General features: G+C 43.0%; 1 protein-coding gene across 3 annotated transcripts in view; it reads left to right on the top strand.

The window, feature by feature from the left end:
• The window catches only part of sh3pxd2b (SH3 and PX domains 2B), a 49,727-nt gene that overhangs the window by 27,661 nt on the left and 7,221 nt on the right, over nt 1-14,845 (top strand). For 2 of the 3 annotated variants that reach the window (XM_046328555.1, XM_046328545.1), the window contains exons 5-7: nt 4,702-4,793; nt 13,581-13,606; nt 14,157-14,192. In XM_046328555.1, coding sequence (XP_046184511.1) covers nt 4,702-4,793; nt 13,581-13,606; nt 14,157-14,192 — 154 coding nt within the window. The remainder of the gene's footprint in view (nt 1-4,701; nt 4,794-13,580; nt 13,607-14,156; nt 14,193-14,845) is intronic. The other variant, XM_046328566.1, reaches the window with a different exon arrangement.

Raw genomic sequence — 14,845 nt, 5'->3', positions numbered from 1 at the left:
ACAAAACTATTTTTAAACAAGTTATTTTCAATTTCACTTCACCAATTTGGACTACTTTGTATGTCCATCACATGAAATCCAAATAAGATCAATTTATATTACAGGTTGTAATGCAACAAAATAGGAAAAACGCCAAGGGGGATGAATACTTTTGCAAGGCACTGTAGATCTATTAACATCCTCAATACAAATGAACACATTGAAGTAAAAAAAAAAATCAATATATCAAAATATGTTTTATTGTCAAGCTAAAATGTACCTGAAATATGTTTTAGGTGTTGTTTTGAAATGTATTGTTGTTTTTCCAAATACTTGAATTACAACGCCTCTCTTCTCTTTCTGAGAGGGCTTAAAGGGAAATGTCCAAAATGTTCAACTTCATATTTAACATCTCCAGCACTAGGAAGTAGAACATTTTTAGAAATGTCCCTTTAACAAAGTCATCTGGTAATACTGTATCTTTAGATAATTCAATGTCTAGCCCTATGACCACCTGTATCTTCTCTTTAGGCTCTGACTGTGTTGGTGACTTGCCCTTTATCAGCTGCCCTAACCTGTATGAGTTACCCTACTACTCATACGTCTTCTTGTTAGTGAAGTGACAGGTGAATCATCCCTGGCCAGTCAGCCCCCCCCCCTGGTTCTTTAAATCCCTGGGTGAGGGGGAGTCAAATAAAAGGTCTGTGGTTCTGCCTGGTCACGCTGGCTGGTTTGGAGGGGTGGGGGTGGGGATGGGGGGTTGGTCGGGCTGGCTAGTTTGGAGGGATGGGGATGGGGGGCTGGTCAGGCTGGCTGGTTTGGAGGGATGGGAATGGGGGCTGGTCAGGCTGGCTGGTTTGGAGGGATGGGAATGGGGGCTGGCTGGTTTGGAGGGGTGGGGGTGGGGGGCTGTCTGGTTTGTGGGGGTGGGGGGCTGTCTGGTTTGGAGGGGTGGGGGGCTGTCTGGTTTGGGGGCGGGGGTGGGGGTCTGGTTTGGAGGGACGGGGGTGGGGGGCGGTCGGTTTGGAGGGACAGGGGTGGGGGGGCTGTCGGTTTGGAGGGACAGGGGTGGGGGGCTGTCGGTTTGGAGGGACGGGGGTGGGGGGCTGTCGGTTTGGAGGGACGGGTGGGGGGCTGTCGGTTTGGAGGGAAGGGGGTGGGGGGGCTGGTCAGGCTGACAGAGTGAAACGTAGAAGGTGTTTACTTTATGGCTCCTTTCATGTTTGGCTCGGAGGATCACCATTTCAACCTTTCTGTCAAATTCTGAGTGAAGTATGAACCTGACTCACATGGAATTCCCCATGCTGGAGTTTGTGCTTTTAGGAAAGGAGAGGTTGATGCCTGGAAAATATATAAGTTTCAAGTATCGAGCTTCTATTTTATTAGACGTATGTACGGGAAGGATGCACATAGTATACAATGAAATACTTACTTGCAGGTTCCTGCTCAACAATGCAACAACAATAAGAAATCATTCAAGATAAGAATATGAATATAAAGTAAGTGGCTCAGTGGAGTATAATACATATTTTAGCACAAGTATCCTGGAAGCACAATGTATGCTCCAATATTTACTCCAATTTAACTTTTATTTAATCAGCGGAGCCTGTTGAAACCAGGCTGTCTTCACTTGTAGCCTGTGAGATAAACCTGATCACGTGACGGAAAGCCATGTGAGTGAGAGGTTCTTCGGCACGCAGCCGGGAGAAGGAAATTATAATTATTATATTCAGCCCAAGGGCACCATGGCCACTGGCCACAAAAGGCATGGATTTCTTTTTTAGGGGGCATTATAGCCACACAAAGGGAAAGCTGGGAAATTTGAGGCATTATCAAGTTGCTTGTCAAATTGTGAATGAGAGACTGATGAAGTGTGTGCAGCCTGCGCAAAAAACAAAGCAGAGCTCATGCCTTTCATGCAACTTTTTCAAATCATCATAAGTCGCATCATGCAGCCTTAGACTGTATTAAAAATCGAAACAAATAGCCCAACATTTGTATCACTACTAAAGTTACATAAACAACTCTAAATCAGCACATAGGAGTACCTGTTTCTTTGTTAAATGTTCAACACAGAATAGCCGTATGTGCGCACTCCCTCAAATAGTTTGGAGAAAATATCCTTTCTATTTTATTCAGCTATGTTCAATTGTACTCTACATACTATAAAATAATATCAAATAATGCCATGGATATCTAACCAAATCTTGTCTGCTAAATGAACTAGTGTAGCCCACAGCCAAATGGCAGATCAGGGCCTAACATACTGTAAGGACAAGTCCGAGTATGCTATTCTGTTCTTCTGAAATAGACTACATTTTCTTAATATCATGTTTCTTTAGATAATCTAATCTACTATTAATCTTCTACTAATATACTACTAATCTACTCTACTACTAATCTTCTACTAATCTAATCTACTACTAATCTACTCTACTACTAATCTACATCTAGTCTAATCTACTACTAATCTACTCTAATCTACCACGTCTAAACTAATCTACTTCTGATCTACTACTAATCTAATATATTACTAATATAGTCTACTAACCTAATTTGATCTAATCTACTGCTAATCTAATATACTACCAATCTAATCTTGTGTATACATATATCTGGAAATACTCTCCCACCTTCATTGTCCTCTGTCTGACACGCACACACACACACACAATCGTCTAAATGTTGTCTGCTGTAAAGTCCATTTGCTGTAATGTGCCTCCTGGCTTCCAGTCTCTGGGTAGAATACTAATGACTGGCAAGGTCACAGGCAGAGTGGAGGGGGGAGAAATCCAGGGAGAGGATGGTCATCCTAACCTCAGACACAGTACACCAGGTTCAGTCACCAGGACCAGGGGATGAGGGATCCTCTGGAGGTCAACACTTAAAGCCTTTCGTCATCTGACTCTTAGCCGACTGTATAATTTCAGCTGAATATCCGATTTTTCTTCAAAAATGCATTTTAAACTTTGAATTAACCACTGGGCATTCACACACACACACACACACACACACACACACACACACACACACACACACACACACACACACACACACACACCCTGAGGTTAATGGAGAACAGGGTTTCAGCTGAGACTATGGCAATCCTCTCACACTTTTAGCATGACCAGTCCATTGGCACAGCTTTCCATACAGTGAGCCTAAAAGGGCAAGTTGTCACACCGGACAAGGGCACCTTGAAATCTGGTTGGCCTGTGTTTTATGCCCGTCAGGTTTGATATCATAATTCAGGCTGAGAGAGAGAGAGAGAGAGAGAGAGAGAGAGAGAGAGAGAGAGAGAGAGAGAGAGAGAGAGAGAGAGAGAGAGAGAGAGAGAGAGAGAGAGAGAGAGAGAGAGAGAGAGAGAGAGAGAGAGAGAGAGAGAGAGAGAGAGAGAGAGAGAGAGAGAGAGAGAGAGAGAGAGAGAGAGAGAGAGAGAGAGAGAGAGAGAGAGAGAGAGAGAGAGAGAGAGAGAGAGAGAGAGAGAGAGAGAGAGAGAGAGAGAGAGAGAGAGAGAGAGAGAGAGAGAGAGAGAGAGAGAGAGAGAGAGAGAGAGAGAGAGAGAGAGAGAGAGAGAGAGAGAGAGAGAGAGAGAGAGAGAGAGAGAGAGACGTCCCTCTCTGGGAGGACAGTACTGAGGCACTTAGCCTTATTAAAATCAGACGTATGCTGGCTCTGGGCCTGTGATAGCCTTGAGAAATGCCTCATGGCAGCGAGGAGTGTGCTGCATACTTACCTCTCTGCACAGAGTGATAATAATGACTGTGCGGTCGGTGAGACCCACCAGCTGGTTCTGGAAATTGGATCAGTTAGATCACTGAGGCTATTCTCTTTGTTTGACCACCTCAGTGCTGAGGCCTTTGAGGCTGGGCTGATAAAGTGAGAGAATTCTCAGGCCAGTTAGCCTTTCATCTCTTGAGAGCCACAGCCCTGCCGGCCCCCACAGGGAAAAAGGATCAAAGATGTTAGATTAGAAACAGGAAATAGATTAGAATTAGGCAGAGTGCTGACTAGGCTCCATCTAGGTAGATGGGTTATTTATGTCAGTGTGGGCTAGCCGGATGATGGCTTGTGTGTATTGCAGCTCAAATCCCTTGGTAGAGGCCTACTGGGTAGAGGCCTACTGTATGTACTCAAGGGGATATGGTATGTGAATGTAGCACCTCTCATGTAGCATCTGTCATTCATCCTGCTGTATCATCATATGTCAAATATGAAGTCCCCCTGGCAAACAGGCTAGATACAGATACTTCCTACTTAACACCACCACTCCCAAACAGACTGGATACTTCCTGTTAAAAACTACTACTTCCAAAAAGGCTAGATACATAGAGTTCCTGCTAAACACTACTACGTCCAAACAGGCTAGGTACTTCCTGCTAAACAACACTAATCCCAAACAGGCTAGGTACTTCCTGTTAAACAACACTAATCCCAAACAGGCTAGATACTTCCTACTGAACACTACTACTCCCAAACAGGCCAGGTACTTCCTAATGAACACTTCTACTTTCAGACCGGATCGATACTTCCTTCTGAACACTACTACTCCCAAACAGTGTAGATACAGATACTTCCCGCTAAACACCACCAATCCCAAACAGGCTAGCTACTTCCTGCTAAACACGACTTCTCCCATTCCCCTAATATTAATACAATAACAGCATTTGGTTCTGATTTGATGAACTTTCTAAACTTCCTGTGTTTCTGTCTCCTGTGCAGGCTCTGATTCAGCTGCCTGTGTACATCTCCCAGTGTGAGGAGGTCCGTGTGTTCTTCGAAACCCGACCTGAAGACCTCAACCCACCCAAAGAGTAAGCCACGAATCACACCTTCTAGTTTAAGAAGCACGCTCTGTCGCTCAGTCGAATGCACAGCAGAAATGTCTCTGAGTGATATACACATCCCAAAGTTCACACCAGTGCTGGGCCAACAACAAACACTCTGAATAAAAAAAGACATGCATAGCATAATGCTGTGTGCAGGTTTCTTTCATGGAGTAGCTTTTTGACCACCTGACCACGATGTTATGTTGAAACAAGCCAATCCATCAGTAATGGGTTCTATCTAATCAAATCAAATTGTATTAGTCACATGCACCGAATACAACCTTACAGTGAAATGCTTACTTACGAGCCCCAAACCAACAGTGCACTTTCAAAAAATACAGATAAGAATAAGAGATAAAAGTAACAAGTAAAAAATAACAATATATACAGGGGGGTGCTGGTACAGAGTAAATGTGTGGGGGCACTGGTTAGTTGAGGTAGTATATACATGTAGGTTATTAAAGTGACTATGCATAGATGACAACAGAGAGTGGCAGTGGTGTGGAGAGACTACCCAGATTATGCAAATAGTCTGCGTAGCCATTTGACTAGATGTTCAGGAGTCTTATGGCTTGTGGGTAGAAGTTGTTTAGAATCCTCTTGGACCTAAACTTGGCGCTCCGGTACCGCATGCCGAGCGGTAGCAGAGAGAACAGTCTACGACTGGGGTTGTTGGAGTCTTCTGACACCGCCTGGTATAGAGGTCCTGGATGGCAGGAGGCTTGGCCCCAGTGATGTACTGGGCGGTTCGAACTACCCTCTGTAGTGCCTTGCGGTCAGAGGCCGAGCAGTTGCCATACCAAGCAGTATAATACAGGGTAATGACTATGATGTCATGCTCCCTCTGGTATTGCTGTAGTGGACGGGGGAGCAGTTGTTGGTTTTCCCTGAGTGGGAGCTACATAACATGTAGCTTAGAGAAGCGGAACATCTGAGGGTGCATGAGCTCCGTGGAGTCTAAAGGCAGGCCCCTCTCTTGTAAATCTCACACATTAGTGTCATAACCAGCCTGTCAGTTACAATGTGCCAACACTAGATCATAGTCGCCACACAACTACCAGATGTCTGGAGGGCAGGAGGGGTTACTAGTGGTTACGGGTTTTCTGAGAGACCATGATATTAAGTTCAGACCCTCAACCTTTTTATAAAAATAAAATACAGAAAAACAGCTGTCAACCAAGGTGTGTGACTGGTCACCTTGTCTGTCATCATGTGACATAAGTGATGGATTTATATGTCAGGCACTTGGGTTTGGTTGGAAAGGTAATTTTTATGGCTTAAACCATATTTTACCAGGTTTTTTAAGCTATTGCTTTCCCAGGGACGGCTGGTGTGCAAGACTAGGTTTTCTTCCCAGAAATATGTAAATGTGTCAAACCAGATGCTTCTCAGATGCTCTCTGCTTCTCCCTCACTTTTTGACAGGTCCTAATTTGTTTGTATATCAGTTTTTCTTCTATAAAAGACAGCTTCTTATCTATATCTGACTGGCAGTGTATAAGCCGAGAAGCGTTTAAATGCTCAAATGCATTTTCCACAAAGCTAGGCCCATGTGTTATATTTATGTATGCCGAGAGGTGTTCAACTCTCACATCCCAAAAACTACTTCACGGCTTATGTGAGTAATGTTTCAATCTCATCTACGCTGTCGAATCTTAACCAGCCACTTTTCTGCAAAGATATGCAAATTCATTTTTTTGCTGTGCTCCGTTTTATACTCAAATCCATAGATGGTGAATGAACATCAACTATAGACACTACCAGTCAAAAGTTTGGACACACCTACTCATTCCAGGGTTTTTCTTTATTTTTACTATTTTCTACATTGTAGAATAATAGTGAAGACATCAGAACTATGAAATAACACGCATGGAATCATGTAGTAACCCAAAAAGTGTTAAACATATCAAAATATATTTTATATTTGAGATTCTTCAAAGTAGCCACCCTTTGCCTTGATGACAGCTTTGCACACTCTTGGCATTCTCTCAACCAGAGGTCGTCACCTGGAATGCATTTAAATTAACAAATGTGCTTTGTTAAAAGTTAATTTGTGGAATTTGTTTCGTCATGACAAGGTAGGGGTATTCAGAAGATAGCCCTATTTGGTAAAAGACCAAGTCCATATTATGGCAAGAACAGCTCAAATAAGCAAAGAGAAATGACAGTCCATCATTACATGAATTTCAGTCAATGCAGAACATTTCAAGAACTTTGACAGTTTCTTCAAGTGCAGTCGCAAAAACCATCAAGCACTATGATGAAACTGTCTCTCATGGGGACCGCCACAGGAAAGGAAGACCCAGAGTTACCTCTGCTGCAGAGGACATATTCACTAGTTACCGACCTCAGAAATTGCAGCCCAAATAAATGCTTCACAGAGTTCAAGTAACAGACAAACCTCAACATCAACTACAGAGGAGACTGCATGAATCAGGCCTTTATAGTTGAATTGCTGCAAATAAACCACTACTAAAGGACACCAATAGGAAGAAGAGACTTGCTTGGGCCAAGAAACATGAGCAATGGACATTAGACCGGTGGAAATCTGTCCTTTGGTCTGATGAGTCCAAATTTGAGATTTGTGGTTCCAACTGCTGTGTCTTTGTTTGATGCAGAGTAGCTGAATGCATGATCACTGCATGCGTGGCTCCCACCGTGAAGCATGGAGGAGGAGGTGTGATGGTGTGGGGATGCTTTGCTAGTGATACTGTCTGTGATTTATTTAGAATTCAAAGAACATTTAACCGGCATGGCTACCATAGCGATACGCCTTCCCATCTGGTTTGCGCTTAGTGGGACTAATTTGTTTTTCAACCAGACAATGACCCAACACACCTCCAGGCTGTGTAAGGGCTAATTGACCAAGAAGGAAAGTAATGGAGCGCTGCATAAGATGATCTGGCTTCTACAATCACCGGACCTCAACCCAATTGAGATGGTTTGGGATGAGTTGGACAGCAGAGTGAAGGAAAAGCAGCCAACAAGTGCTCAGCATATGTGGGAACTCCTTCAAGACAGTTGGAAAAGCATTCCAGGTGAAGCTGGTTGAGAGAATGCCAAGCGTGTGCAAAGATGTCATCAAGGCAAAGAGTGGCTATTTTGAAGAATCTCAAAAATAAAATATATTTTCAGTTGTTTAAAACTTCTTTGGTTACTACATGATGTGTTATTTCATAGTTTTGATGTCTTCACACACAATGAAAATAGTCAAAATAAAGAAAAACCCTTGAATGAGTAGGTGTCCAAACTTTTGACTGGCACTGTAAATCTGCACCGTTAATCAGCGATAGCTGTTGCACAGGGATGCTTATCATTCCTCTGTGTTTGTTGGCCATCGACATTACTGCAGTTGTGAGTACCTTAGTCACAATCAAAGATGGCTGCCTGATTGTCTGTTACAATATGCATTGGTGTTCAGTGACTGCAGAAGAGATGGCTCTCTGTGGAAGGAGAAGAATACAAGGTCTGTCACTGATCTGGCCAGTATGAATGGCTCCTGTCAGGTCACCTCCGCAGACAGACAGACCAGAGCTAGTTCCCTCTGGCTGTTGCCAAGGACACATACATTATTAGCTACATTTCAGACAGACAAATCCCAAGCATCTGCTACTGGGGACAGTGGGAGGGGAGGATGGAAGGTGGGAGGGAGAGGCAGATGAATTTAGAAAAGACCTTGGTTTATCTTTATTCAAATTGGATTACAGCTCTTTCCTAATGCAGACATTGTTTTCGGCTGACATTGCACCAGCAGCCCCTCTCTCTATGGGTCTCTATGGAGGGATGAAATACAGCCCTCTATAAATCTACCGGAGTAGGGAGGGATGTCACTGTCTGTCCATCAGAAAGATTGAAGTAGCAAGCATGGGAGAGTAGAGAGATGGAGGGGAGAGCGGGGAGATAGAGGTGAGATGGACATCCAGCCAACTTGACACAACTGTGGGAAGCATCCCTGTGGAACACTTTCGACACCTTGCGGAGTCCATGCCCAACAAATTGAGGCAGTTCTGAGGGAAGGGGGGGCAGTCAATATTTATTAGGAAGGTGTTCCTAATGTTTTGTACAGTCAGTATTGAAGAGCGAAATGGCTGGCACCCCATACAGCTAGCTCATTATTATACCTTTGTGGTCTGGTAGCTGGTAGTGGAATGGGCTTGCTTTGGGTTAAGGGAGCAACTGTGTTTTAGGTTTACAGGCCGAAAGCTCCATATCAGACCCAGTCCTATTCAATGTCTCCATGATTGGCTCATCCATGGTCCAATGAAAACTAATTTGGCATGAGGGGAGGGCTGATTTTGTCTGATGGAAAACTCTTGTTAATGTACAGTATACTGGACACTACCTAGTTGAGTCATCAGTGGGGTCCTGTCTATCCCAGTATGGCGTGTTTTTTTTTTTACCCTGTTCTGATTCCCAAACACGATGCAAATTCTTTGGTCCTTTAAAAACCTGCTGTATCTAAAATATTGTATCTATAGCTTGGAAAATAAATACATGTGACTGGATGACATGATGTTTGTTTCCAACATTAGGGCTGTTTTCCTAAAGAAGTTAACACGTTTAAATGTCTTACTCAAGTCGGCCACGGAGGAGGGCCCACAGTCCTTGGTAGCGGGCCGCGTCCGTGGCACTGTGTTATCCTCAAAGTAGGCAAAGAAGGTGTTTATTTTGTCTCCTTATCCCAGTCTGCTGTCCCCACATGCTTCAAGATTGTCACCATTGTTCCTGTACCTAAGTGTGCAAAGGTAACTGAACATCACCCCGTAGCACTCACTTCTGTCATCATGAAGTGCTTTGAGAGACTAGTCAATGATCATATCACCTCCACCCTACTTGACACCCTAGACCCACTTCAATTTGCTTACCGCCCCAATAGGTCCACGGACGATGCAATCGCCATCACACTGCACGTTGCCCTATCCCATCTGGACAAGAGGAATACCCATGTAAGAATGCTATTCATTGACTATAGCTCAGCATTCAACACCCTAGGACCCTCCAAGCTCATTATTAAGCTTGAGGCCCTGGGTGTGAACCCCGCCCTGTGCAATTGGGTCCTGGACTTCCTGACGGGCTGCCCCCAGGTGGTGAAGGTAGGAAACAACATCTCCACTTTGCTGATCTTCAACACTGGGTCCCCACAGGGGTGCGTGCTCAGCCCCCTCCTGTACTCCCTTTTCACCCATAACTGCGTGGCCCAGCACGCCTCCAACTCAATCATTAAGTTTGCAGACGACACAACAGTAGTAGGCTTGATTAACAACAACAACGAGGAGGTGAGGGCTCTCACTCAACGTCAACAAAACAAAGGAGATGATCGTGGACTTCAGGAAACAGCAGAGGGAGCATCCCCCTATCCACATCGATGGCACTGCAGTGGAGAAGGTTGAAAGTTTTAAGTTCCTCGGTGTACACATCACTGATGAACTGAAATGGTCCACCCAGACAGACAGTGTGATGAAGAATGCGTAAAAGCGCCTCTTCAACCGCAGGAGGCTGAAGAAATTTGGCTTGTCACCTAAAAACCTCACATACTTTTACAGATGAACAGTTGAGAGCATGCTGTCGGGCTGTATCACCGCCTGGTACGTCAACTGCTCCGCAATTGTTACACACTACACATTAGATATTCTTGCACTGTCAGAACTAGAAGCACAAGCATTTCGCTACACCCGCAATAACATGTGCTAAACACGTGTATGTGACCAATAACATTTGATTTGATTTTAAATCTACTTTGTTTTGTTTCCTTACCACGATTACGAACGAGTATCACGATACTGGTATAGTCCCGGCCATATCTCTAGCCCTCTGCTTCCCTTTGATAAGCCAGGCTAGTGGTGGACCTAGGGTTGTCTGCTAATGGATGGGCAAACTAATGGTTGGAGATTTATTACGACTGGGCCAGTGCATTCAACAGGGTTGCCAGGCGAACAATGCATTATGTGATTGAGAGTGTGAATTGAGAGGAAAATAAGACGGACAGTTGCCAGGAATAAATGAGAGAGAGAGACCCACCACATAGCCTAGTGATTAGAGCGTTTGGCCAGTAACCGAAAGAACACTTTGATGTCCGTCCGAGAGAGAGAGAATTGAATGGAATTGAGATACGCTAATCTCTAGGTAATTATGTTATCAATGTCTTTATTCTTTTGGAACTTTTATGAGTGTAATGTTTACTGTTCATTTTTCATTGGTTATTTCACACATAAAGCCCCTTAAATTGAAAATTTAATTGGAGGGAGGGAGGGAGAAAAAAGTCTGTCTGAATTAGCCACTTCAGTTTTCACTAGCAACTGGACATTGAATTAGCTGCCTCCTGATGAGAATGGATTGAGGATTGCTGTCCTAGTGGATAAAACAGACAGAACAGATACAATATCATGTTCTCATTCAACCCAGTATCAGAGACTCACTATCAACTATGGCTGGGCTATATGGTCCAGTATCACCTCAAATATATTTTGATACAATGGTAAGTCATTTAAAACCTTTACAAATTGGATAACTTCACTGTCTGTTTTGTATCCATTTGGTTGAGTATGAAACGGAATGGAGAAAGCCATAAAAGTTTAAAGTTTTAATGTCACAGTGAAATTCCTTTCTTATAAACTCAAAACCCAACAATGCAATAATCAATGATAATGTATTACGTGAAAACACACAAGAAATAAGAATATTAAATATGAAATACACAAAGTAAGTAAGCATACTTTATACAGGAAATATTTAAAAAGTCAGTTAATTGCAATTGATCTGATCACTCTTCATAACATTCTGGAGTATATGCAAATTGCCATCATACAAACTGAGGCAGCATACTTTGTGAAAATGTATATTTGTGTCTCAATGTTTGGTCACGACTGTAGAGAGGAAAAGGATATTTATCGTGGATACATTCTATAACTATTCTCACATTAATTGTATACCTTGCACATGAACATCTGCCTGTTTGGGGTAAGAAAATAATGAATGTATTTGTGTTGAATGTCTTCGTTCGCTGTCTATCTCGGTCAGAACCAAGCCTTCTCTGGAAGGTTGTTTCAGTGGGCTTGCCCATGGGTGTAAGGCTCTGATTGTCCCACAGATGTCACAATGTCCTTCTTCTTAGTTGTTTGTGCTTGTAGTGGAGTGTTTTCAGAGCTGATATTCAGATGCACCAATGATTATCTTAGATGGGATTTTCTCCTTCCCATCTCGTCTTTAGTCAAAGTTTGAAGCACTTTACATGTGCAGCTGCAGACTGGCGGTATCCTGGTCTGGTAGGTGAGGTTATCTTCTTCACCTCGTGTTGGTTCAATGTTTCAACCATTTCCCACATGTATCTAACGCGCCACGCTTTTCTGGTCTGGTAGGTACGTTTATCGTCTCATCTAGTGTTGAGGTTGGGAGTTTCAGTGCTTCCAACCTTTTCAACATGTGGACCACAGTCCACTCTGGTCGTAAAGGTGGTTCCATCACGCTGACAAGCTCTCTGACCTCATTCGGGGCGTGTCTACTAACTGTGCATAGTTAATATGAAAAACAATTATCTTATTAGAAAGGTAAAATCACATTCATATCTTAACAAAAATACTCACACCCTTAATCATATATTTTATACAACATTTGGATGTAAACTTAACAGATGGAATGTGTCCACTTTCCTAGTTTCAGTATTATCTTGATACCTTTCTTAATGACATCACAAAATAATAAACAATGTGATAATGATTATTCTTTAGATCCCCACTGACAATTATTAACATTCCTATGTTAGAAATATTGTTCCAAAGTTCACTTTTGGATGATAGAGATTTTGGGCGGCAAAATATCTCTGTAACAAAGCACATTCCAACAATTGCCGTGAGATGTCATAAAACCAGCCCAGACCACCCCCCTCTTCTGTGGGTGAGATGGGTCTGGTCATCGTCAGCCATTTGTCAAGCTGATCTGAGGCCTTGGATCTTTAGCCAGGAGAGTCATGACACTAGGGTGGATGGTGGAGTTAATGTGTGCCATACCCAGCCTCTCAAAGCACTTCATGATTACAGAAGTGAGTGCTACAGGGCTGGTCATTGTGGCATAAAGCCTTAGAGTTCTTAGGAACAGGACTGGTCTTCTTAAAACATGTGGGGATTACAGACTGGGACAAGAAGAGGTCGAAAATTACTCTGAATATGCCTGCCAGCTGTTCTGCGCATGCTCTGAGAACGCACCCTGGAATACCGTCGGGGCCTGCGTCCTTGCAGGTGTTGACCTTTGAATTAATTTGTTGACATCCTAGTGTCATGCACTACTCATAAAACATATTTACATAACGTTTACTACTCCAAAACAAACAAAAAACTTCAAATACCGCCATACCATCAAAAATGTGAAAACAATAGTGATATGATGTTTTGGACATATGAACCATATCCCTTCCCATCTGGAGAAAAGGTCAACACATCTGTAGACATGCAATGAATCTCAGAGTTTAGCTTCGTTCATCTAGTCTAGAGAGCCTGCATGCCTAGTAGCATAACAAATGCATTACTGAGATTGATTGAACATGAGAGAATAGGAGGAGACCAAATCAAAATATTTATTTAAAAGTGAGTCCCAAAACTTGAAAAGACATGAATGAAATACATATAATGTGTGGTTATTCATAGGGTTAATATTTTATATTTTCAGAGACATAATCAGTAGGTAGAAATAATTACAAAGGATTTCCATGTCATTAAAAGTTCCTAACTCCTTTGCTGGCTCTTTAAGTTAAGTACTTCTAACAATTTGTTCTCTTTTACAGGGAACCCATTGGAAAGAAGAAGTCCGGTAAGTCCACTTTAGTATTCCATTTTGGGGTAAGTTGTTATTGCATTTTATGTTTAGCAGACGCTCTTTTCCAGAGCAACTTACTGGTCCCCTGTGGGAATCAAACTCACAACAACCTTGGCATTCCAAGCACCATGCTCTACCAACTGAGCTACACAGGACTACATCATTGTTTGTGGTATGTAGTTTATGTAGTAAATATCATATGGGTGAGGTCTGACGTGAAATAGAAACATGAATTAGGATAAACATTTCCTACACCGGCCATAGCATCTTTGTTCAGCTCACTACATTTCTCAATTGAGATTTGAGCGCCCTCTAGCTGTGATGTTGGATATGTGCTGCATTATTTTCCAAAGAGATTGCAATGTAAAGATTTAGGATCATAGTAAGACTAGTAATTCAATGATATATTTCATTTCTTGAAGTTAGATATAGACCATTACTTCTAAAAAGTGTTTTTAAAAATGGGTTTTCCCTTTCTTTGTTAATCTAACCAACCCATCCATGTCAAGATTCAATTTCATTTTGCTTAATTTCCCTCCATCAGGCATTGTGGAGAGAGCGACCACTTTCCTAAAGAGAGGTAGTAACAGACTCATGCTTGGCCGTGCTCTGTGTGTGGCCCCTGGTTGCTAGCCATCCGTTTGGCCTGTTCCTGGTCCCTGTCTGCTGGGCCTTTAGTTGGGACGTGGCTCTGAGGTGGGACTGGGCAGTGCGGAGTAGCGAGGGGGAAGGACCTGGTCCCAGATCTGTATGTGCTCAGCCAACGCCTCTGTTTCAGCCAACACAAATACAGGTCTGGGACCAGGCTAGGGAAGGTTGGGTTAGAGAGGGCAGGTTGGGACAAGCTTGGTGCTCACTGTGATGTGTGATGTGCATGGCAGTGTGTTAGCTTTGTCAAGAGGGCATCAGATGGTGTCTGTCAGACTGTACACCCAGCCCAACTCCCTTTTCTCCTATGCTGAAATCAACCCTGTCTTGGTTGTGGGAATTAACTGTCACCTTGATAGATGTGCATGCTGTACCCCAACAACAACAACAACAATTAAAACCCTCCTCATTCTGTGTTGTTGTCTCATGGGGAATCAGACATGACTGTTTTCATAATGTATAATATCTAGTAAGTTTGGAAGCAACTGCTTGTACGGTTAATTTAGAGACTGGATGGTGTAAATACAATGCTCAATTTCTGGATGGAATCCTTTTTGGGAGTGTACGGTTGTGAATTTAGTGGAT

Source organism: Oncorhynchus gorbuscha, linkage group LG02 (assembly GCF_021184085.1).
Source record: "Oncorhynchus gorbuscha isolate QuinsamMale2020 ecotype Even-year linkage group LG02, OgorEven_v1.0, whole genome shotgun sequence".
NCBI classification, from domain to species: domain Eukaryota; kingdom Metazoa; phylum Chordata; class Actinopteri; order Salmoniformes; family Salmonidae; genus Oncorhynchus; species Oncorhynchus gorbuscha.
Note: the sequence above shows the minus strand (reverse complement) of the source record. Positions and strands in the feature narration are given on the sequence as shown.